We start from the raw sequence: 23393 nt of genomic DNA on the forward strand, positions 1-23393 counted from the left end.
CTAAGCCTGAATTCTCCACTAGACGTCTGTGTTCATTTAAAAAAACACCATCATGTTGTTCCAAACCTGTATACATTTCTTTTTTTTCCTGTAGCTCAAATTAAAATCATTTTTGGACGGCCACTATCTGCTTTTGTTACATGGAAAAGAGCAACATGATAATTCTTCAAAATAGCTTTATTTATTTATTTATTTATTTATTTATTTATTTATTTATTTATTTATTTATTTATTTATTGTGTTGATTTTAACTTAATTCTTAATTGCTCTAACTGCTTTATTATTTTTCTCTCTTTGTAGCACTTTTAGATTTTCTTTAAAATGTAAAGTGCTTTATAAATAAAATGTATTATTATTACTATTATTATTATTATTTTGTGGAAAGGCAGAAATCATACAGGTTTGTGAATGATGAATAACACATCGATTAAATTATGACAGCATTTGTATTTTATTAATTTAAAGTTTGTAAATGTAAATTCTGTCCTTCAAACAGGTTGCTTAATTTCAAGGCTATCTTTCTTCCCTAGGGAGCCAACCGTATGCGAATGCGTCTGGGCAGCATGGGAAGTTTTGACCGCGTGAGTATCTCACAACACGTGAATACCATTATCTGTCATTTTTAACCCCAGCTCTTGTTCTCTCCCTGCCAAGAATCACATATTTGTTCTGCTCTGCCAACAAGCAAGTCTCTCTGGTGTCAATTACCACCACACGCTGAAAATAATACCAATGCTGTGTTATAATACAGTACATTTTTTTAAGAATCAGCATGAGCAATATGATCGAAGCTGGCCCGTATGTCTCATCAGGGGTCTCATTCAATCGGGGTTGACCTGTTTTGACCCTGTCCACCTCGCTGTCTCAGGGGGGTGTGAAATGTGAGGTGTGTGTGATGGTAAGCTCGGGTATCTGGACTCCATGGAAAACAAACCACTCAGCTCTACCTTCCCACAGGGTCCTCACATGGCCTCACAGGCACTGTCAATGTGAGCAACTTCTCTCATGCTTAAACTTCAACTCTATAACATGTTACAATCTAACAGTTCCTTGCTGTTGTCACGTTCTGTATGTAATGTGAATCCGTTCTAAGACTACAGTAGCTTCAATAGAGTTATCATGTAGTGAGTTTAAAACAATGAAAATAATTGATAAAAAATGCATAATTCACCCAAAAATGAAAAATCTGTTATAGTTATTTACACTCATGTTGTTCGAAATTATTTTTAACTTCTTTGGAACAAAAAGAGATATTTTGATAAATGTTTGTTTTTTTTGGCATACAGTGGAAGTCAATGGTCATCAGGTTACCAACAGTCTTCAAAATATCTTATGGTTTTTAGAAGAAAGTAAATCATACAGGTTTGGACGACATTAGGGTGAGTAAATTGGGACAGAATTTTCATTTTTGTAAAAAAAAACAAAAAAACAAACAAACATACCAATCCAAATAATATCAGGAAAGTTTATGTATGGATATTATGAATTTTATGTATACTATCTAATGGCTCTTCTCTAAAATATCTCATTTAATATTGCTTTACTTAGCAAGACAATAGTATTGTCTATGTGAGTGAATTTTCCTTTTAATAAAAAAAAGTTCTTCAAAAATTCAGAAATATCAAAACAAGTGGAAAATCATGGAGATTCATTGGTCAAAATGTGTGCAAACCACAGTGGAGAATTCTTTAAAAAAATATCAAACTAAGCAGCCATCAGTAAACAAATGATGCTAATACTATTTCTCAGTTGTAACTTCTCCTTTTCTAAGCCATTTGAATAATTACATTTAACCAACTGGTCCCACATTTATCAAATCTTGCGCTGTGCAGGCTCCCATTCCTTTTATATAACCATGCCAAGAGAGCTATTATGTTGCTTGGATCATTTGTTTTCCCCAAATTTAGCTGTAGGCAGCAGAAGGAAGTGGACAGGGTTTGCGATTTGTGCGAGTCAATGGAGAGAGCGTTGTGCAGCCGTTACTGGTTTCCTGGCCGTGCTGTGTACTGACTCACAGGAGAGCATGGGTTCAGGAACTGCCATAGCACAGGGACAGGAAACAGAGTGAGGAAGAGAGCCAGAGAGAGAGAGACCCTTCCTATAGCCATCACAGTAAACAGCAGCCAAAAACCTCCATTGTGCTGCAGTCCACCTCCAACGGCTCATGTGTGTGTGTTGTGGCTCTGTGACACAAACTATTATCATACAATAGATCACAAAGCGTGTGTGCAGTCACTCTACCGCCAAACCATCCACTTCTCACAGGGGACGCGAACGAGAGGTGAAAATGCTGGGTGAGTTCAGAATCAATAGTTAGATGTAGCTTGTGTCAAGTCAGTTTTTGCTTTGCTTTGTCTGAAACTTGAAGGTTGTATATGCATATCTCAGTAAATAGCTTGTTTCTGTCTGGGATGGATCATTGTTGAATTTGAGGTTTGACTCATTGATAAGCTGAGTTGTCTGGCATGTGTTGAATACAATGTCATCGTCTGTGAGGTCGTTGGGCCCAACTCATCGCTGACCCAGTTCATTATCTGCTCACCCTGCAGGGCGACTCTCCTGGTGACTCCCCACCTGGGACTCCACCCAGTTACCTTGAGGACGACCCAGATGCCCCGCAGTTCCGTCGCCGGGCACACACCTTCAGCCACCCGCCCATCAAGAAAAGGATCTCCTTCACTGAGGTTTCCTCTCAGGCCTGTAAGGCTCCACTGCGCCGGCAGCAGTCTTTGGCCCCAGAGCTGCTGCAGAACAGGTAATGCATCACTTCCTGTTTCCTCTCATGTGATTTTAAAGCCATTTATCTTTCCATCCATTTTCAATATTCATACGATTTATAGACAGTCACAGCAATGTGCTGATTTGCTGAAAACAGCTTATTGTGTTTATTTGCAGAAATCATAAATATGCTTCAATATATAACTTATAAATTTGATTGCTTTAAGCATGAATACTTACATGGTCAAGACTGCATATGGCATGTATGTGTATTGTTGGAATTAGTACTAAATCATTTAGAAAAATTACTAAAACTAGAGAATGTGATGCTTGTGACTTCTTTTTTTCATGTTAAAGTTTGTGATCTACAGCATTTGTTATTTTAATGAATCAACATTTTATTGATTGGGAGTATGTAAATTGTTTGAACATTTTAATTGAATAAATTATATTATTTTTTTTAACACACCCAAGCAATATATATAACTGTTATATTATCTGGTTGATTTTGTAAAAATATTGTATTTTTTATTTTTTTAATGTAAATGCCAAAAAACAATACATAGCTGATTTTAAAGCTGATAAATAAAACTATAATTATTTTGAGGTATGTTAAAGATTGTTCAACAGTGATTAATTTAGTTTTTTATATATATATATAGATTGACAGCAAAGGTAATCCAAATGTAAATATTTGTGGAATGAGCGTACACAATTATATATCCAATATATATCCAGTATTAACTAAATAATAACTATTATAAGACTAATATAACCAATGCTGTATTGATATATTGTCATCTCTAATATAATTAATATAGGTAAAATTATAATATGCTAGCAGATGATAGCTTATATATTTTTTTACTTATTAAAAGGATTTAAAAATAATAAAAATGTAACAATAAAAAAAACCCAGTTCTCAGGAAAAACCTAAAATTCTTCTTCTTTCATCTGAAGAAATCTTTCATCTGTTCAGAAGCGCTCATATGTTCTAGATTGTGGTTCTATGGCGGTGTTTTAGACCTCTGCAAAGTAATGTGTATTTGCTGTGGGCCTTTTATGTTTCGGCTCCCTCAGCACCGTTGGTATCTCAAGAGCGCGCAGCGTCTCTGAGAGCGACTCCTACTTCAGTCTCTCATCCTCCTTCCACACCCCCACTTTCCTGAAAACCTTTTACCAGGGCTCCCTTGGCTCACTGGCCTCCCTGTCGGACAGCGGGAGCCTTAAGAGGTGAGAGGGGGCGTCGGTCTCGGATGGTTCAATGTGTCCGTTTCCCCCGGGGGTGCCTGAGGTTCGAGCTGATGGCGGCCGCCTTCTCTGCGCCTGTCTGTTTTTTAACCCAAAGGCTTTAGTCACTGTGTCGTCAGTTATGAAGAACCTCTTCTGTAACTTACTCTCTCTTCCTGTCAACATTGTTGAACTTTGTCATTGTCCACTGGACAAGAGGGATGCTAAACCTCAATTGCATGTTGGCGCCTTTACTAACTAATGATAAAACAAAAGTTTATCATCTATATTGCATTCATCAACTGTCACAGAACTTTCTTCTAATCTATACTCTATTTTGCGTAAATATTTCGAATAATTTATGCTTTTTTATGTTGGATAATTCTGAATACATTTTTAAGAGAACACATTGACAGGTTGGTTTGAACAATTGTGATGATCTTTAATTAATCTGTGGTGTTTTGATGTATCTTTCTCTTTGTACCTGCCTGTCTGAATTATTATTATTTGTTGTAAATAGTTTAGAAATAGTTCAGTATAAATACATCAGATATTCAGTTAAGCAGAGCAAGCTTAATATCATAGACTTCCTGATTTTAGAGTGGTGTTGGGATTAGAGACTAGCTTGTCAACCAGTTTATCCAGGCTGGTAGTCCATCTTAAACCAGCTAAAACCTTGAAACCAGTTTTATGATGGTGCTCTCGGCTTTATAGACTTTTAGGAGATCTTTAATTAAAACGAAACTGCAAAATGGCTCATTCAGAAGTTGAATGTCTGAAATCAGAAACCCAAAATCATTTTTACATCAACACATACTCGTATCTACATGTCATAAAAACTTGTTTGGTGTTATTAAATGATGATGCAGTTCAAACAATTTTCAATTCCTGCAAAAAGTGCAGCAAAGTGTGTTTTGTTTCATTTGTGTAGAGGCTGTTTACATAGTCTTAAAGGCACAGAAACAACTACAGAAAAGATTTCAAGGGTCAGAGAGACAAAATAAAATCAAACAAAATGGGTGTTTTTAGCACAAAAAACTTAAGAAAAGAGAAATGTATGATACAACCACAACTGGCTTTAGAGCATAAAATACATTTTAAAGGGATAGGTCATTCAAATATTTTTTGGGTGAACACCGGAGGAACGTTGTCATAGGTCCTGTAACTATTGGTGGAATTTCCCACTTTCTGGCGTGTTTGCACCGCAGCAACTGGAACTGATTTTAGTTATAGGAACACCTTTTGGGGAAACTAAATTAGCTTCTAGTTCAGAGTAAGACCAATCCCAATCCTGCTCCTGGAGGGCCAATGTTCTGCAGAGTTTAGCTTCAACCCAATTAAACACATCAGAACCAGCTAATCAAGGTCTCACCAGGCATACAAGAAGCTTCCAGGCAGGTGTGTTGAGGCAAGTTGGAGCTTAATTCTGCAGGTCAGTGGCCCTCCAGAGACGATTTTGGATCTAACTCAGTGCAATAGTCAAGTTAAATTCTGGAGAAAACGGTGATGTTATCAGCTCGTTTCAATTTATCATATAGCGACACTGTGGGACACAAAAAAAAAACTTTTTTTTTTGGTGTCCCCAACTGAGCAAGCCAAGCCAATAGGAACTACCAGTGATGTAAGAGTACATTGAGTGGCCAAACGCTTGCAAAACACAGGCACCCAGCATTTTTAAAAAGCCATCCAGTTTACAGCCTATATATTTATTCTACAAACCGGAAAACAGTGATAGATGGACCGATGCCAGTCCAGACACTTGTCAATCTTTAGGAGGTAATCCAGCGTATTAGATAGAACTACAAAAAAATAAATGTTACGCACAACAACCAGAGCAGCAGTATTTTGACCGCCCTGTTGGCTAGTTCCTATAATAACTGAGTTCCAATAACTACCCAGTGCAAAAGCCCCTATTCATTTTAAATGCGCAGTTCCAAACCTGTATGACTGACTTTCTTTTTTTTAATGCATTTACGCTAGTAAGAAGAATTTATAGCTGCGTTTGTGAAGAGCGAGTATATTAGAGTAGAGAACATACAGTGAACCCATGTGTGGAATATAGACCCCCTACCTAGGGTTTCTTTGCAGGACACTAATATTTGACCAGGTTTTTGTGCTGGTGGCTTGAACTATGAGCTCTCCTTCATCTGAACAACAGCCAACTTGGAACCACTGACAAATGATGTTCCTCAATGTGTATTCGCCTTTCATTTGTTTGATATAGGAGGCTCTAATGACCCAATGCTTTGAGTGGTCTGGAAGGAGGAGATATTTAAAATGTCACATCTTTGGCGCTGCTCCATTTTCTACAAATTGGAGAGAGGGTCCTTCTCTGCATGTTGAATATCACCAGCTGTCTTTTCTAATTGGGTGTGCAGCACACCTGTCTGTTGAGTGGTGGTCAGGGTTAGTCCATTACTCTAGCCAGCGTTTAATGCATAATATTTAAACCCGTTTCAGGCCTTATTTACTCCGTCTGAAGTGTCCTTGCTGTTGCTTGTGTATTGTTGTGGTAACTAAGCAAAGAGATGTGATAATAGAGACTTGTGGAATAAAACCGATTTGATTAGACTTTAAGCACATCTTGTTCCTGCCTTTGAAATGAACTATATATTTCAGGTTCTTAGATTTGGAATGGCTTGAAATATGTCTAATCAAATAAAAATGTGTTAGGTTAGCCTTTTAAGTTATTATAGTTATATATAGTATGCTAGTATGCATGCTCTCTTGAAACCACACACACACACACACACACACACACACACACACACACACACACACATACAATGTCCTATATAAGATAAATAATCTCCTTTACCTTCTATATACAGAGGTATGTGTATGTTCTATTCATCAGAGAATCCTGAAAATTAAGCTGTTTTCAACATTGATGACAATAAGAGCATGAAATCGTTTATGCTCTTTTATTACAGTAAAACTCTTTTCTTTCTTTTTTTTACTTGAGTCACTTTGTACAATTTTTGTTTGCATTATTTAGCTATTCTTCATTCTGTTCACTTCCTAATAGTTTTTCTCATTCCTCAAACAGGTAATCTCTGTTTTATGTAGCTTATGCATGTAACCAATTAACATCTATTATGACCCTCTCTAAATGCTCTCCTTTTTGCTTATGAGCTTTGGCTTAAATGCATTGCTGAATGAACTTGTTACATAAATGTATGTTGTTTATTAGCTTATAACTTTGTTTACCCACCTGTATTGAGAGCACACGGTCAGACGATGTTGCTTTGTCTTTTCCTTTGAATAAGCATGTGTTGTTTTGTTTGTCTGTAGTGGTAATGGGGAGGGCAGGAAGCGGTCTCTGTCAGGCTGTAGCACCGATTCTTTGACCTTGGTGCCTCCACGCAGAGTTTCTTGGCGCCAGAAGATTTTCCTGAGGGTGGCGTCTCCCATGAACAAACCCTCTGCTTCTATGCATAACGTGGGTGGGTACACATGCTTGAGCGTACTCACAGACAAGCAGACAGGTGCAACATTACACCCTGTTCTCCCAGCAGTCTATTTATAGTCAACATTACAGCATATATCATTGTTCTGCAAGCTTTAGATCTTCAAGATAATTCTCCATTTTACTAAGATTCAAGAAAAATAAAACAAAATAAACAAGTTGTTGTTTTTTTAGGTCAGGGACATGCTCAGTGCTCCATTCCTTAAATTACTTTATTTTCTTTCCATGCCATTTGAGCATGGATCTTAGACATTTTGGTCAACATCTGCTGTTTTCCAGAGCACATGGATGGCCGGGAGCTGTTGCCACTTTCTCCCCGGGCTTTGAACCAGGATCAAGACCCTCAGGCTGGCCCCTTGTCCACAGAGCAGGGCTTTGGTGGAGAGAAGGGCCGGCGCAGCCCAGCTGACTACAGGGCCCTGTGGAAGAAAGCCATTCACCAACAGATTTTACTAATCCGCATGGAGAAAGAGAACCAGCGCCTGGAGGGTTAGTGTTTCTATTTGTATCTCTATCTCTCCTCTCAGTTTCTCTCTGAGAAATATATTATATTCTGTAAACATTTTCTCATTCCCTCCAAACCCATTGAGTTTTCCTTTCATGGTACACAAAAGGAAAAATATGATGTAGCTTTTTCCCAAATAATGAATGGAGCAGTCACCAGGAGTTCTAAATTAAGAAAAGTTCAAAATGCACCATGAAATCCTCAAAAAAAAGGATCTCAAATGTGATCCATAAACTTGTGTGCTATATTCTAGTTCTTCTGAAGCCATACAATAAGTTTAAAAAAGTGCATCTGTGAAAAAGCTACTATATTACTTATTATACTTATTACTTACTTATTATTATATTTTTGTGGTGTCTTTTTAAAGGTTTTTAGAGCTTGGAGCAGCATTGTTATTGTTAACTAAAATTATTAAAACATTATCTTCGTTATTTTGCATAAATCTGAAGTAAAATCCAATATAAATATTAGAAACTATACTTTAAGATTTTCTTTAAAATGTAAAGTGCTTTATAAATAAAATGTATTATTATTATTATTTTTATTATTATTAATAATTCAAAGTATTAATACTAAATAATACTAAAACAACACTGGCTTAGATGTATTAAAGATATCTTACGATTGATTGGCTTAGAGACCTTAAAACGTCTCCTTTTGTGTTGCTTAACAGAAAGTCATTCTTATAGGTTTGAAACAACGCAAGGGTGGATAAATAAAGAGCAAAATCTCATTATTTAGTTCAGCTACCCCTTTAAATATATCCAGTAGCTCAAACAATAGAGCAGTGTGCTAACAAGGTCAATGTCATGGGTTTGATTCTTAGGGAATGCGTGAACTGATAAATTAAAACTAATATATGAACAAGTCAGTTGCAGTGTAAGTCACTTTGGATGAAAGTGTATAGCACAGTCACAGGAGAGGGCGTGTTTCCTCCTGTAACTCTGATTAGACTGTTGTTTTTGCCCTGGCCTTATTTTAAGAGGGCCAAGTGTCACTGCCTCTATTTTACATTCTGGAGCAAAGTTAAATATAGATGGAAATGTTCACGTTCTTTAAGAGTGTGCTTTCAGTTTTGTGACCCTTGAGCTACATATTTAGCCCTAGTCTTTCATAAATAGTTTAGTAATATCAGTATTTCAATCTCTTTAACACATTATGACAGGTTAATAATAATGTGTATTAGTATTACAACTTTGCCTTGGAAGAGCAAAGCAAAAATGATGTGAAATATTGCCCTCTGTTGGCAAAACTACATTGCACATACAACTCAATTTGCTTCCTCTACCTTTTACTTTTGATGTTTTCTGTCTGTTTTGTGTGCTCTTGGATGGGCCGAACTGAATAAACATGTCTGAGTAGAAGGTAAGAAAACACAGCCTTGGCATTTACATCTTGCCTGAACAGGCTGATCTTCAGGCAGTTGTTGGCATGATATCATTGTTTGGCTCCCATGTATACAAACCAGCACGGGGTAGTTAGCTACATGTTGTCAAGTGCAGTAGTTGCAGAGTTGCATCAATCTGGTGTCTAACAGAACTTCACTCTCTTTACATCTGCAAAGATGTTCATGTATGCTTTTATCTTGTATAGTACAAATGTTTGTGCTGCTTTCTGGTTACTGCATGCCATGTCTTGATATATTTTAAATCTTGTCTAAAGTTGCTATGGAAATGAAGAGTGCTTAAAATTCCTTGATCATACAGCAGCATGCACACTTGCCTGTAAGGCTTCCATTGTAAATCCATTGCTGTAAAGGCTTTTTTTTTTTTTTTTTTTTTTTTACAAACCAAAGCATATTAAATTTATTGTATTCATGACTTCATGAATTGTTCTCAACTGGTTTTGCATGTGGACCCTTATTTTACATTGGACATCAAGTGGTAAACCTGTGATGAATAGCATAATATAAATGGCTTAATGTTGTTTTAAGAACATGTATTATTGATATACTCTTAGAACAATATGATGGACATTTTATTAATCATATACTGATAAAACATGAATTAGTTATAATTACATTTACAAAATTGCATTTAGCATATTTCCCCCCTTCTGTTCACATTTTTGGTTCACAACCAACCACAAGAACCAGTTACATACACTATACCTCTGTCTCTATGGTAACAGCAACAGGTGATGTACATGATGATAATTTTGACACTCTGAATGTCATTTATCTATTTGCATCTAAAAGCAATATATTAATTATTAGTTGTTCTAATGTTAGTTTGAATAAATAAATGCTAAACCTGACTAGCAGTTTTCTCACCCTGCAGCCAGTCGTGATGAATTGCACATTCGTAAAATGAAGCTGGACTACCAGGAAGTGTGTCAGTGCTCCAAAGAGTTGCAGGCCCTGTGGGACAGGAAGTTGAGCAGCCCCTGCCGCACTAAAGTACAGTGGGACAAAGAAGAGATCCACAGTGCCGTCTGCCAGGGTAAAAATGGTTTACTTCATTCAAAAGTTTGGGGTCAGTTTTTGATTATATTCAGCAAGGGCATTTGATAACAGGACAGTAAAATGCTTACATTTATACAAAATATTTGAAATAAATGTTCTTTTGTACTTTCTATTCACCAAAGAATCTTGAAAAAAAATGTATCAGCTGTTTTCAATATTAATAAGAAAAATGGCCAAAAAACAAAAAAACAAAACAAAATCGAATGCCAAGTTGACAATGCTCAGTCCATGAACTGAACTATCACATAACTCACATGATCACATTTTATGAACTCAATATACGCAGTACAGTAAATATTCAGTGATGATACATTTTAAACAATAAAAGATAAAAATAAATATAAATATACTTTAAAACAATTTAACACAAACAAAATTCACCAAGATAATAGATCACAAAATATTGTTTCCTAACAGTCCATAGAAAAAAAGAATAAAGATAAAAACAAAAATACAAAAAGTTAGACATTTATTGAAATAATTTAACAAAATTCACCAACATACTTAGTGTCACAAATCTAGTCTTTGTCTCCTGTGTTTTCCTCATGTTCTTCCTGGTTTCTGTTTTGTCAAATTCCTTTGTTCTGAGTTTCCTGCCACTGTTCAGTCCCCTCGTTAGCTTTAGTTATGTCAGCTGTGTCTAGTCATCTGTATCACCTGTTCCCCTCGTTTGTCTAGTCATCAGTGTGTGCATTTAGTTCCCGCGTGTTCAGTCCTTCCTGGTCCGGTCTCCGATATACCCACGTGATGTTAACTTGATGTGATATTCACACCTTAGATGGCCTTCTATTTTTGAGAAAGTGTTAGATGTTTCTTGTAAAGTCAAGCTATTTGTAAATAAAGATCCTTTGAGTTTTGGAAGTCTGGGAATCTTCATCCCATCTCTCAAAATGGAGAACAATAACAAAGATGTCTACTTTGGATCAGGTTGTACCTTGGTTGTACAAAATTCATATAATAAATCCACTTCAACAGTCTTTTGTTAGGATCACCGCCTCTTCTTGGACTAGTCAATCTCTAAATGCCACAGAATCTCATATCAGTGTGATTGTATCCAGCAACCGCAAGGTGTCTGGCCACGGGAGACTGAATGTCTGCCCTTCTTATGGAGCTCCATAACAAGAAGAAATTAATAAAAAATCTTTCATGAGCACCAAATCAGCATATTAGAATAATTTCTGAAGGATCATGTAATACTGAAGACTGGAGTAATTATGCTGAAAATTCAGCTTTGATATCACAGGCATAAATTACATTGTAAAACACAATAAACATTTGAAAGGTAGTGTAAATTTAAATAAATGTGAAGTTATTTTGCTTTTCTAAATTATAAATTACACTCAGATTTCCCTCAGTTTGTTTGTTTATTTATATGTTTGTGTGCTCTGTAGGTGTCCCTAAAGGTCGGCGGGGTGAGGCGTGGCTCCTTCTCTCCCAGCAGTATCGTCTGCGTCACCGTTTGCCACAGCGGCAGCAGCCCCCTGAAACTTCTTATCAGGATCTCCTCAAGCAGCTCACAGCACAGCAACACGCCATCCTGGTCGACCTCGGTCTGTATCTAACCAAGTACTTATAGTTTATTTCTAGGGAAATACACTGACTAATAAACTGCATACATTGAATGCATTATTAGTTGCCTTTCAAATGTGTATATTATTTGTTTATTAATTTTCAAATCACCAATAAAACTTGATCAGATACTTAAAAATCTCAAATCGAGTTATAAACTGTATATTTTCATATTGTTGCAGCTAAGGGTGCCTAATAGTTCACTTTAAAATAAAAATTGTCATCCTTTACTCACCCTTTTCTTTCTTCAGCTGAACACAAGGGAAGATATTTTGAATAATGTCAGTAACCAAACAGTTAACTGGAGCCATTGACTTCCATAGTAGGAAAAAAATAATACTATAGAAGTCAATGGCTCCAGTTAACTGTTTGGTGACATTCTTTAAAATATGAGTCTGATACTGCTCCACTGGGCTATAATAATGGGGATTATAATTCACATGGATTATACTGTTATATTTTTGACCAAGCACATTACTGAGGTGATGTTCCCCTTTTCAGGCCGGACATTCCCAACACACCAGTATTTCAGTGCTCAGCTTGGAGCTGGACAGCTGTCTCTGTACAATCTCCTGAAGGCCTACTCCCTGCTGGACACGGAGGTGGGCTACTGCCAGGGCATCAGTTTTGTGGCCGGTTTGCTACTGTTGCATATGAGTGAAGAACAGGCTTTCGACACCCTGAAGTTCCTCATGTACGATCTGGGCATTCGCCGGCAGTACTGCCCCGACATGATCTCCCTGCAGGTGCGCTGTGTGTGAGAGTGTCAGGTTTCACTGCTTCGTGTTTTTCTTTCAGAACTGGTATGTCTGCTTTTGTGATTATTCCTGTTGTTAAATGTAGCTGGTCTGTTTTTTTGTGCCAGATAACAAAACGAGTGTAGAACAATGTGTCCTGATTTGTTTGACTGAATGCTATATTAAATTTAATACATGAAATGTTTTCCTATTGCATCAAAAACTAAATTTTTATTGAAAACTTTCATTTATAAAATTAATTAATAACATATATGGTTTTTATTGGATTTTTTGGGTATCAGTCCTTGAAACTTTTTTTTTCTTTTTTTTTTACAATGCTACATCCACACCACTAGGTGTCGGTATAACATTCTAAGCCATTGTTGCATTGGCCAATGAAACATAATTTGAAAGTTACCTTGCACACCTTAAATTTGATAAATACAAATAATAATAAAAAACTAGTGCTTTACTTTTAGTAAAATGTAAATTCCAAATCTTTATTTTGTTACGACGACCAGCGCAGTATTTTTAATTCACTTGATTTAAACTCACACTTGCTCAAGTGGTATGCAAACAGCCGTCTCCACCTCTTGTACACAATTTTCTCCTCAGCTGTTAGTGGTTATTCATCATGAGATGTGCCAATGTTTAATCCCGTGAGAAAGAGCCTGTTACAGCCAGTCTCATGTGAGCCTGTTTAAAGTTCACTCCTGTAAGTGTAGGACTTTTTCTTCTTCCTCTCTCTATAGATCCAGATGTACCAGCTGTCCCGCCTGCTGCACGACTATCACCGTAACCTCTACAATCACCTGGAGGAGCATGAGATCTGCCCCAGCCTGTACGCCGCGCCCTGGTTCCTCACTCTCTTCGCCTCTCAGTTCCCGCTCGGCTTTGTTGCCCGTATATTTGGTATATTTCACTTCCTACATAACTACCTAATAGACCTGAAGGAATGTAGAGTATGTGTTGGGTTTAGGGGGAACCTGAGGACTGTGGTGAAATGATCTTTTGTTTAAATTCATGCATTGCACTCATAAGTGAAGTATTGTATAGCCTTTTACTCTTGTACATGTATGTGTGTTCTGTGGCAGACCTCCTGTTTGTCCAAGGCACAGAGGTGATTTTTAAGGTGGCCCTGTGTTTGCTGAGCAGCCACGAGGGAGAGATACTGGAGTGTGACGGCTTTGAAAGTATCGTGGACTACCTTAAATCCACCATCCCCACCCTCACTCAAAGCCAAATGGAAGAGACGATAACCAAGGTATATTTAAAATGAAATAAACTTTATTCCTGGACTTTTTTATACTTAGCAAATAATGTGTTCATTTTGTGTCCATATATGTCAAGATTTTAATAAAAAAATGCTTTGCTTTACATTTGCTTTGCTTTATTTGTTTTAAATCATACACTGTATGAATACATTTTTTTTTTTATTCACATGTTCCATAAAATCTATCAATTAATATGAGTTTGTAAATAACCTTAGTCACACTATAGTCACAATAATAAATATTATTTAATATTTTATTTTGGGTAAGTTCTTCAACGCCAGCTTATATTTGCCAAGACATTTTAAATTTGTACAAAAAGTTTTTTCACATTTGTCTTTTTAATTTTCAGCAAGTTATTAATCTAATATTTAGAATAATAAACCTATTAATAGTCTTTTTTCAGCTTTATATCAATTCCTGATTTTTTTTATTTTTAGTTAACAATAATAATTCTGATCAGTCATGATTTTGATTTGATTTGTCTTCTTTAAATTATGTGATCAAACTACAAATGTATATATTTTTTACGCCAACTGTATACTTTCCTGTAAAGTAACGATATGGCATAAATTATCGCGTGACAACAGTGTAGCATACTAAATTCTGTTTCACATACTATTTTATTAGTAGGCAGCAGTTTCCTGTGTAGTCTAAAGTACACTGGTGTCTCTTTTCAAACAGGGTATTTATACTAGAATGCACTTTAACCACTAGGTGGTGTAACTTGCTTTTCAAAAATCAAAAGCCTGTATTGTTAATGAAATTGAACCAGATTATTAAAAAAAAAAAAAAAAAAAAAAATATATATATATATATATATATATATATATATATATATATATATAATATTATATATTATATTATGTTACAGTATGTGTGTGAAACATTTGAAAGAACGGTACAAAATGTGGTTTGCAGGCGGTTGAGATGGACATCTCCAAGCAGCTGCATGCGTATGAAGTGGAGTACCATGTCCTGCAGGATGAGCTGTCAGATGCTCCTCCACCATCAGAGGAGTCTGATAGGCTGGATAAACTGGAGAAATCCAATGCCCAGCTCAAGAAACAGAACATGGACTTGCTAGAGAAACTGCAGGTATGTAGTTGTATAATATTGTTACAAAATAGCACCAGTAGAAAAGTGTTGTCCCTTTATTGCCAGTGTGTGGCAGCATAGTACAAAAGACAAAAAGCTCTTTAAGATCTTTACAAATAAGCCTCTTCGTTTACTATCAAAGAATATTAAAATCGTATTTTGAATTTCACATTTAAAATGAAAAGTAATAGGACTTTAGCTGATAAGAGCTTGTTGATCTGTCATCCACTAGTGTTTATGAATGTGGTAGAATGAATTGTTTTTGAAACTCCATTAGTCTAAACATAACGTCACAACATGCTCATCTCCAAGTTGTTGTTAAAAACAACCTGTTGCTAAAACCAAGATGATCCTAGAAATATAATAAAGGGACAAAGTGAAAAGATATTTGGCTCACTTTTTTATTTTCTAAAGTATTTAACTGATTTCTCAACCGCACGGTAGACCTTACTTTGAGTGTTAAAAAATGCAGTCAAAATGCAGTCTTCTACAGCTCTATTGCTCCACCCCCCCTGTCTGATTTTGGCATGGAGGGATGGGACTTGTCAGTTTTCAGGTGACAGTATCAGTTTGCACACTTCAGTCGGTCACACAAAAAATGAAGTTGCTGATCGGTCATCAAATAATAGGGTCAAACAAGATATCAGTAAAGTAGGGTTGGTAGGGTGGAGTCCAAACAATAAAAATATGGCAAAATACAAGAAAAATACATAAACACCTGTTTGCCATAATTTTCCAAAAGTATGCGTGAGCACACGGTTGATATGTCTGTAAAGGGATAAAATAGCCAGATAGTAGGACAGACTCAAGTGTGACAGTAGGGCCTTCTGAGAGTTGATTATGAGGATGTCCAATGGGATATTTTATTGTTTTCATCAAGCAGAAAAAAATAGTAAAAAATATATATACTATACAATAATAATATTACTCACACAAACAACGATCAGGGATAACATTATGACCGACAGGTGAAATGAATAACACTGATATCTTTATCACGGCACTTATTTGTGGGTGGGATATATTAGGCAGCAAGTGAACATTTTGTCCTCAAAGTTGATGTATTAGAAACAGGAAAAAATGGGCATATGTAGCAAGCAAGGATTTGAGCGAGTTTGACAAGGGCCAAGTTGTGTTGGCTAGAGGACTGGGTCAGAGCATCTCCAAACCTGCAGCTATTGTGGGGTGTCCCCCCAATACCACTGGCAGTGGTGAGTATCTATCAAAAGTACTCCAAGGAAGGAACAGTGGTAAACTGGCAACAGGGTCATGGGCGGCCAAGGCTCATTGATGCACGTGGGGAGCGAAGGCTGGCCCGTGTGGTCCGATCAAACAGACGAGCTACTGGAGCTCAAACTGCTCCAGAAGTTAATGCTGGTTCTACTAGAAAGGTGTCAGAAAATACAGAGCACCTCAGTTTGTTGCGTATAGGGCGGCATAGCCGCTGACCAGTTAGGGTGCCCATGCTGACCCCTGACCCAGAGGAAAGCACCAACAGTGGCATGTGAGCATCAGAACTGGACCACGAAGCAATGGAAGAAGGTGGCCTGGTCGCTTTCCTGGGAAACACATGACCCCAGGATGCACTATGGGAAGAAGGCAAGCCAGCGGAGGTAGTGTGATCCTTTGGGCAATGTTCTGCTGGGAAACCTTGGGTCCTCCATCCATGTGGACTTTACTTTGACACGCTCCACCTACCTAAGCATTGCTGAGACCATGTTTAGCCTTTCATGGAAACGGTATTCCCTGGTGGCTGTGGCTCTTTCAGCAGGATAATGCTCCCGACACAAAGCACAAATGGTTTAGGAATGATTTGAGGAGCACAACAACGAGTTTGAGGCATTGACTTGGCCTTCAAATTCCCCAGATCTCAATCCAATTGAGCATCTGTGGGATGTGCTGAACAAACAAGTCTGATCCATAGAAACGTAACAGTGCAACTTAAAGGATCTGCTGCTAACATCTTGGTGCCAGATACCACAGCATACCTTCAGGGGTATAGTGGAGTCCATGGCTTGAGAGGTCAGGGCTGTTTTGACAGCAAAATGAGGACCAACACAATATAGGAAGGTTGTCATAATTTTATGCCTGATTGTTTGTATATATAGTACAATAAATATATATTGTACTAAGATTGTTACAAGTTTTATTCAACATTGTTACGAGGTTCATTCAACATTGTTACAAGTTTCATTCAAAAATCAAAAAACATCATAAACTACTGTTAATGTAAAATAAGATTTACCATAAACTGACATCTCAACCGTACGGCAGAGTTTAAAATCTTATAGTTGCTAACTAATATTTTTTTTTTCGTTTTTTTTTTTTTTACAAAAAAACCAACTGAGGTCATGTTCGATAATACAATAATGTTCAATAATGTTTTCATTGGCTCCTTCTATGGGTGAGAGTTAAAGGGCTATACTATCTATTCTACTTTTAGTCGAGCCATTGGCAAAACTTACCCTGAAACATCTGACAATATGTACTCCATAGCCATTCAAAAATTATCTTTAGTCAAAAGTTTTACACATGGATTGTGTTTTGACAGTACACAAAAATGACAGTAACATTATGCCACCTTGGAATTATAAGGTTCTATCAGCATTCTGACCTGCTTAGAGATATTGTGGTTCACCGTTTTTGCATTCCATTCGACTGTGTAGATTAAACATTTTTATTTTGTAAATAAAAAGTTCCAAAATGTACAGTACACAACTTGAAAAACAACCTCACATAATGTAAATAAGTTGTCACAGAATAAGAATATGTTAATAACCCAGTTTTTACAGAAATGTCAGATAGAACCTTATAATTCCAAGGGGACGATAGCTGCTTTTCTGAATGGTTCTAAGAATGCCAAGGAGCGGTAGTTATATTTCCGCTTGTGCTTGGTCGGGCATGCAGGATTACAAACCGTTCTCGGGCTGGAATTTTCAGCACTATTGGCTGACTTTTAAACTTTTCTTTGATTCTAAGAAATATTTCTTAGGCACTAAATCAGCATATTAAGGATCATGTGACACCCATAGATGAATGGCTGCTGAAAATTAAGCTTTTTCATCACAGGCATAAATTAAATTTTAAAATATATAAAAAATGTATTTAATTGTCATAAAATTTCTAAATATTGCTATTTTTTAATCTGTCGTAGTCAGTAAATCATTGATTCAGCTGATTCGTTCAAAATGATGATTCATTCAGTAAGTAAACACTGCCGTGTTTTTCTCAGAGATGCAATTGCAGTTCTGTGCATAGAACGAAATAGAGCAAAAACAAGCAATTTAATTTTGAAAATCACTTAATATTAACTTCTTGTTTAGTAAACTTGCTTAAAATCAATGTCACCTTTGTTAATATGTTGATACCTGGAGAAAACAAACACTCTTTGTGTGATATTTATTAACTTTATTAAATTATATAAATGTAGAGTAAATCACATGCACTCTAAATGCACACACATTAGTCTAATCTACAGGACTACATCACGTAGTGTATGCATGCACTCTCTCTGTGTGTGTGTGTGTGTGTGTGTGTGTGTGTGTGTGTGTGTGTGTGTGTGTGTGTGTGTGTGTGTGTGTGAGGGATATAATCGATAATGCCATCGCACATTGGTAAAACAACATTATTACAGGCTATATATATCGCACACCCCTAATATGGTCACAAAAAACAATTATGCATAGTTTCTTCACAAGATTCTTTCATCATTTTCATGTTTGGCTTTCTTATTAACAGGCGGCTCGTTTGAAGATTCAGACATTGGAGAGCAGCGTAGAGAGCTTCCTGTCACGAGAGAGCAAGATGAAGCACCTGATCCGTTCTCTGGAACAGGAGAAAGCTTCCTACCAGAAGACCATTGAGCGCATGCGTAGCAGTTTGCCATCAGATGCCCTGGCTGATGTGGAAATGACACAACTCAAGTCCAGCAATAATGGGAAAGCCAAAGCTGCCTGTAAAAAGCCTTGAATCGCCATCCTACTGAATGATGCATCATATAGGTACATCAGCATTGTTAGCCTGCTTCTTCCTCTATATTCCCATCGTGCTTCACCTTTGATGGCCTAATTCAATGTTTTACACGCAGCTGCACTAAAGAAAACAATACAGAAGTGTTTCCTTTCCAAAGAGCAGCATGTCTAGTCCGCGTATGTGGCGTGTTGCATTAATGTCCACACAACTTTATGCTCACTGTGAAGGTTTTTTGACCTGGCACTCCAAACCTGGAGTTTGGAGGAAACCAAATATTTACCAGGTCAACCTTTTGCTTAAAGTGCTTCACCTAAAGTGCAGGCAGGAAGTGAAACCATCTGCTGGGTTTCCCCTGCAACTTACAAGCAGTCCTGCTGTCCAGACTCCCCAGTTTGAGCTCATAGGCTTCAAACAAATCACTGTCTGACCATCATCTTTGATATCGCACAGTATTCTGTGTGTGCAATAAAATAGTATGCCTGTGTTGGATACAATGCCATAAAGATGTGTGCACGTAATCATTAAACACTGTGGATAATAAATCCAAAAATCCTTTGAGGATTTTACCACAGTTTGGGTTTCTTTTCAATTGATCACTTGTAGTTTTGTGTCACAATGTACTTGACATCTGTGGAAATATTTTTGTGTTGCATAAGAGCTAAAGCATTGTATTTCATAATTTTGTTGGTCATAATTTTTGTGTTACAGGTTTTACTTGATGTTCATTCATTTGGGCCTAATATAACAAAAACAATAGATGATACCATTGGGTTAAACCACCTGTGGTGGGTAAAGAAGACACTAACAGTGCATCCCAATTTGCATACTATACGTCCTAAATAGTATTCGAAAATAGAATTATTACCTCTTAAATCGTAGTATGTTGGAAGGAGTATTCCAAAGATACCCAGATGGTCTACCTTTTCCGGTTAAAATCCAAAGTGCCTATGGATGTATACACTAATGGCTAATATTGCCCACAACCCATTGGAAGTTGGACGAGGATTCGATTTGAACTACAAACAATAATTATCAGCATTTAACCTGACAAATATATATTTATTTATATTTTATATTTCCTCTGCAACAGCATCGGGAACTTTTGTAATATACGTTTGGTCATTAACTTTTCAATGCATCATTATATTCAAATGGCAAACATATGAGGAGAGTCTCTGCATGAAAGACCCACAAATGGCAGATCAACGTGCGACTACATTTCTCCGATATGGTAGGAAATGAAATTGAATGTGGAGGATTTTAACTGTGATGATGATTGACCCGGCAGGATGACAGGATGCATGTAACTAAGCGACAGAGCTGTCTGTTCAAGATGACAAAACACTCAAATATGATCTACTTTTACTTCAGAGTGCATACTTTTAGGTTGTATAAGTAGGCGAATTGTGATGCAGCAGGACACTATTGGTCATCATCTAACCATGTGAATGTGAACTTAAAGCAGGATTATCTACTTGAACACTCATTCTTGTTTGTCTGTCTTCAAATTGTCTACAACCAAACTGATCACAATTCACCTTGTTTTTACAGTTTAGCGAATTAATCACAATTGTAGTTAGTAAAACTCTTAGGGCAGTGTTGGTTAACTTTAATCAAGAACTTCTTTCTGCTATTTTGTGTTTGTGTGAATATGTCAAAAGTGACATATTAAGAAGTGTTACTGCTGGGCTGGTGGTGGTTACCAGTGGCTTGTACATTTTTGTCTGATCTTTATTCTAGGTAGTGGTTTTTGATTGTTTTCTTTCTCTTTTAAGGAATACATTTCTGTGACATTGGAAATTGAAAAGACTTGCATATCTTTGAAGAGACTGAAAACATATGCACATGTATTATCAAGGGCTGCAAATGCATCATCTGATCAGAGAAGGTACATTCTAGCAATACATCTGCACCAAAGTTTAACAATGTGAAGGAAAGGGGGGAAAGTCCTACTTTTCAATATTTCTCAATTCTATCATGATGCCATGTCTTCATACAGAAAAGACAAATCAATTGGTCTGATGGTGCGTTTGATACATCATAGTCATACTTTGTCATTATGTATATTCAATGTGCCAAAACTTGTTCATCATTACCATCACTTTTACATTATCACATCACTGTTTCTTCTCAACACCTCCAACACAAAAATGCTGAGTTTTGTTGGACTACATTCATTTCAGATTCACTTTTGTCTGCAATCAATCTTTGGTCATCATTGAAAGTGTGTGTGCTATCAGTATCTTGTGATTGTTTCTTTTGATTTTGGCTGAGTTGTCAGTCCTCCATACTCCATTAAAATCAACTTTTTATACCTCAATTTCCGTTTATTATTATTACTTGCCAAGGAAAGCCTTATTGTTATTATTATTTAATATTATTGATCAAACTTGGTGAATGATTATCTAATGGATAATAAAACATACATTGAAGGAAGGACAAAAGCCTTGAGGGAGGGTCTCTTGACTTGGGCCAGTAAGTACAACTCACTTTTTTTTTTAATATTTTTTTTTTTATATGTATCTAAGCTCAATATAAACACACATTCAGAATTTGAAGAATAATGCATGCAGATCAAATACTGCCATAGTCATTTTTAGTGTTTTAAATTAAAGTTTATCAGCAATATCATGGGATGCAATAACATCTGCCAATAACGTCTTAAAATGTCAGTCATACTAGTCAAACATAAATATATTCAGGGCTGGTAGGATATTATAATCATGCTGTGTAAGTTTACATCATCTAACCAGGATTTCTGCAGGTCTTAAGTCTTAATTTGACCTTCCACCATTTAAGGCTCAAAGGAACAACTCATTATTTTTTGAAAATATGCTCATTTTCCAACTCCCCTAGAGTTAAACAGCTGAGTTTTACCGTTTTCGAAGCTGATATGGCTAAGAAATACACTTCTTCTGCACCCATGGTACGGCAGAAAAGTTCCTTGATTATTACGCAGGAATTAGACTATAGTTCCTAGCCCTATCGGTCTAGAAAATCACAACTTTTCATTTTCCATCAGTCTTAGTACACAATGTTTTATGAACAATATTGAAAGTCTTTGGTCATTTTTGAGCGAGATGCTAACAATCTAATCACATTCAATGATCTATGCTAAGCTATGCTAAAATAATTCAGCATTTTTGTCCTAAATCAATATACATTTACTTGACATTCAAAAAGTCTTGTTTTCTGTGAAATGTAGTAAAATTAAGCGAAAAGCTTAAAACAAAACTCATTTCTGTCCTTGCACTGTAATTATTTTTGTTGGTTTAACTTAAAAAAGGAAGTAACCTGGTTGCCTTAAAATTGAGTTTATTAAAATTAAAAATTTGAGTTAATACAATGAATAACATTTGCTTAATAAATAGAAACTCAAAATATTATTGTATTTGAACCACATTACAAAAAAAAAAAAGATAAATCATGAAAATAGCACTATTTGGCATGTTTCACTGCCAAATAGTTTCATCAAAAATAAAACACACACAATTACCCAATATGCTTACAAAATCTTTTAATAATCTTTTAATAAAGGTTGTCGAATCTCAAAAAATGTTCATTGTATTAACTCAAATTTTTTATTTCAATTAACTAAAAATTAAGGCAACCAGGTACCTTTTTTTCTAAATAATTTGTTACAGTGTGGGTATGAAAATATAAAAATGTAATGGAGATCTGTTAGAAATTGTATTTTCAAACTTTGAAGTGTCACCTAATGTAACTTATTAAGAGAACATACTGACATTTTGTTCCCTTCAATTTATTCCGTCAATTTTCTATAATTGGTCTTAATTTACCTTCATAAAACCTGCAGACACACTGTCTGACAACTGAGAAAATTAAGGCAAAGTGACATTTTAATATGAATATAATGGAATGGGTTTTATTCTTCACATTTTTCATTTAAAACTGTGTTTAAGCCCAGATTTATATAAGATTTTGAATCCCAGAATTTAGGTCCCACTGTGTGTGTTGAACATGAATATGAAGTTCTATATGCCAGAGCATCTTCTATTACTGTTTGAGGCTCAGATTATATCTACAATGGTAAGAGCATCCCCTAAAAATGATGACATATTTAAGCCAGTTTGCATGTTTTTCTCCGCTGTCCGGCAAACAGAGCCTCTTACAAACAGTATTTGAAATTGAGCCCTTCTCTTTACCTAAGGCTGTTAAACCGCAGGCCTGAGACTCCAGTCATGTGCTTATCCTTTATCTCAAGGCCAGTGCTGTTTAAACCACCACTATTTTGTGATGTAAATTTCATGCTTTTTATTATGTTGCTATTGCAGATGTAATACAACAAGACAGCCTGAAGATGTTTACGGTTTAGTGAAGTCAACAGGACTGCGCATTT

The 23393-nt window shown here is 36.3% G+C and overlaps 1 protein-coding gene across 5 annotated transcripts in view; it reads left to right on the forward strand.

Moving 5' to 3' along the window:
- tbc1d4 (TBC1 domain family, member 4) overlaps positions 1-21353 on the forward strand; it is a 38664-nt gene extending 17311 nt beyond the window's left edge. The window contains exons 9-21 of one of the 5 annotated variants that reach the window (XM_067443967.1): positions 531-581; positions 2550-2755; positions 3799-3951; positions 7243-7394; positions 7697-7906; positions 10202-10363; positions 11778-11936; positions 12457-12701; positions 13445-13604; positions 13787-13956; positions 14885-15061; positions 18800-19062; positions 20809-21353. In XM_067443967.1, the coding sequence (XP_067300068.1) occupies positions 531-581; positions 2550-2755; positions 3799-3951; positions 7243-7394; positions 7697-7906; positions 10202-10363; positions 11778-11936; positions 12457-12701; positions 13445-13604; positions 13787-13956; positions 14885-15061; positions 18800-19030 (2076 nt within the window). In that variant the 3' untranslated portion in view covers positions 19031-19062; positions 20809-21353. Of the gene's footprint in view, positions 1-530; positions 582-1897; positions 2295-2549; positions 2756-3798; positions 3952-7242; positions 7395-7696; positions 7907-8511; positions 9288-10201; positions 10364-11777; positions 11937-12456; positions 12702-13444; positions 13605-13786; positions 13957-14884; positions 15062-18799 lie in introns of those variants that run through there. The other 4 variants (XM_067443966.1, XM_067443968.1, XM_067443969.1 and 1 more) reach the window with 4 other exon arrangements.
- Positions 21354-23393: the final 2040 nt, after the last annotated feature.

This window comes from Pseudorasbora parva, chromosome 5 (genome assembly GCF_024679245.1).
Source record: "Pseudorasbora parva isolate DD20220531a chromosome 5, ASM2467924v1, whole genome shotgun sequence".
NCBI classification, from domain to species: Eukaryota; Metazoa; Chordata; class Actinopteri; order Cypriniformes; family Gobionidae; genus Pseudorasbora; species Pseudorasbora parva.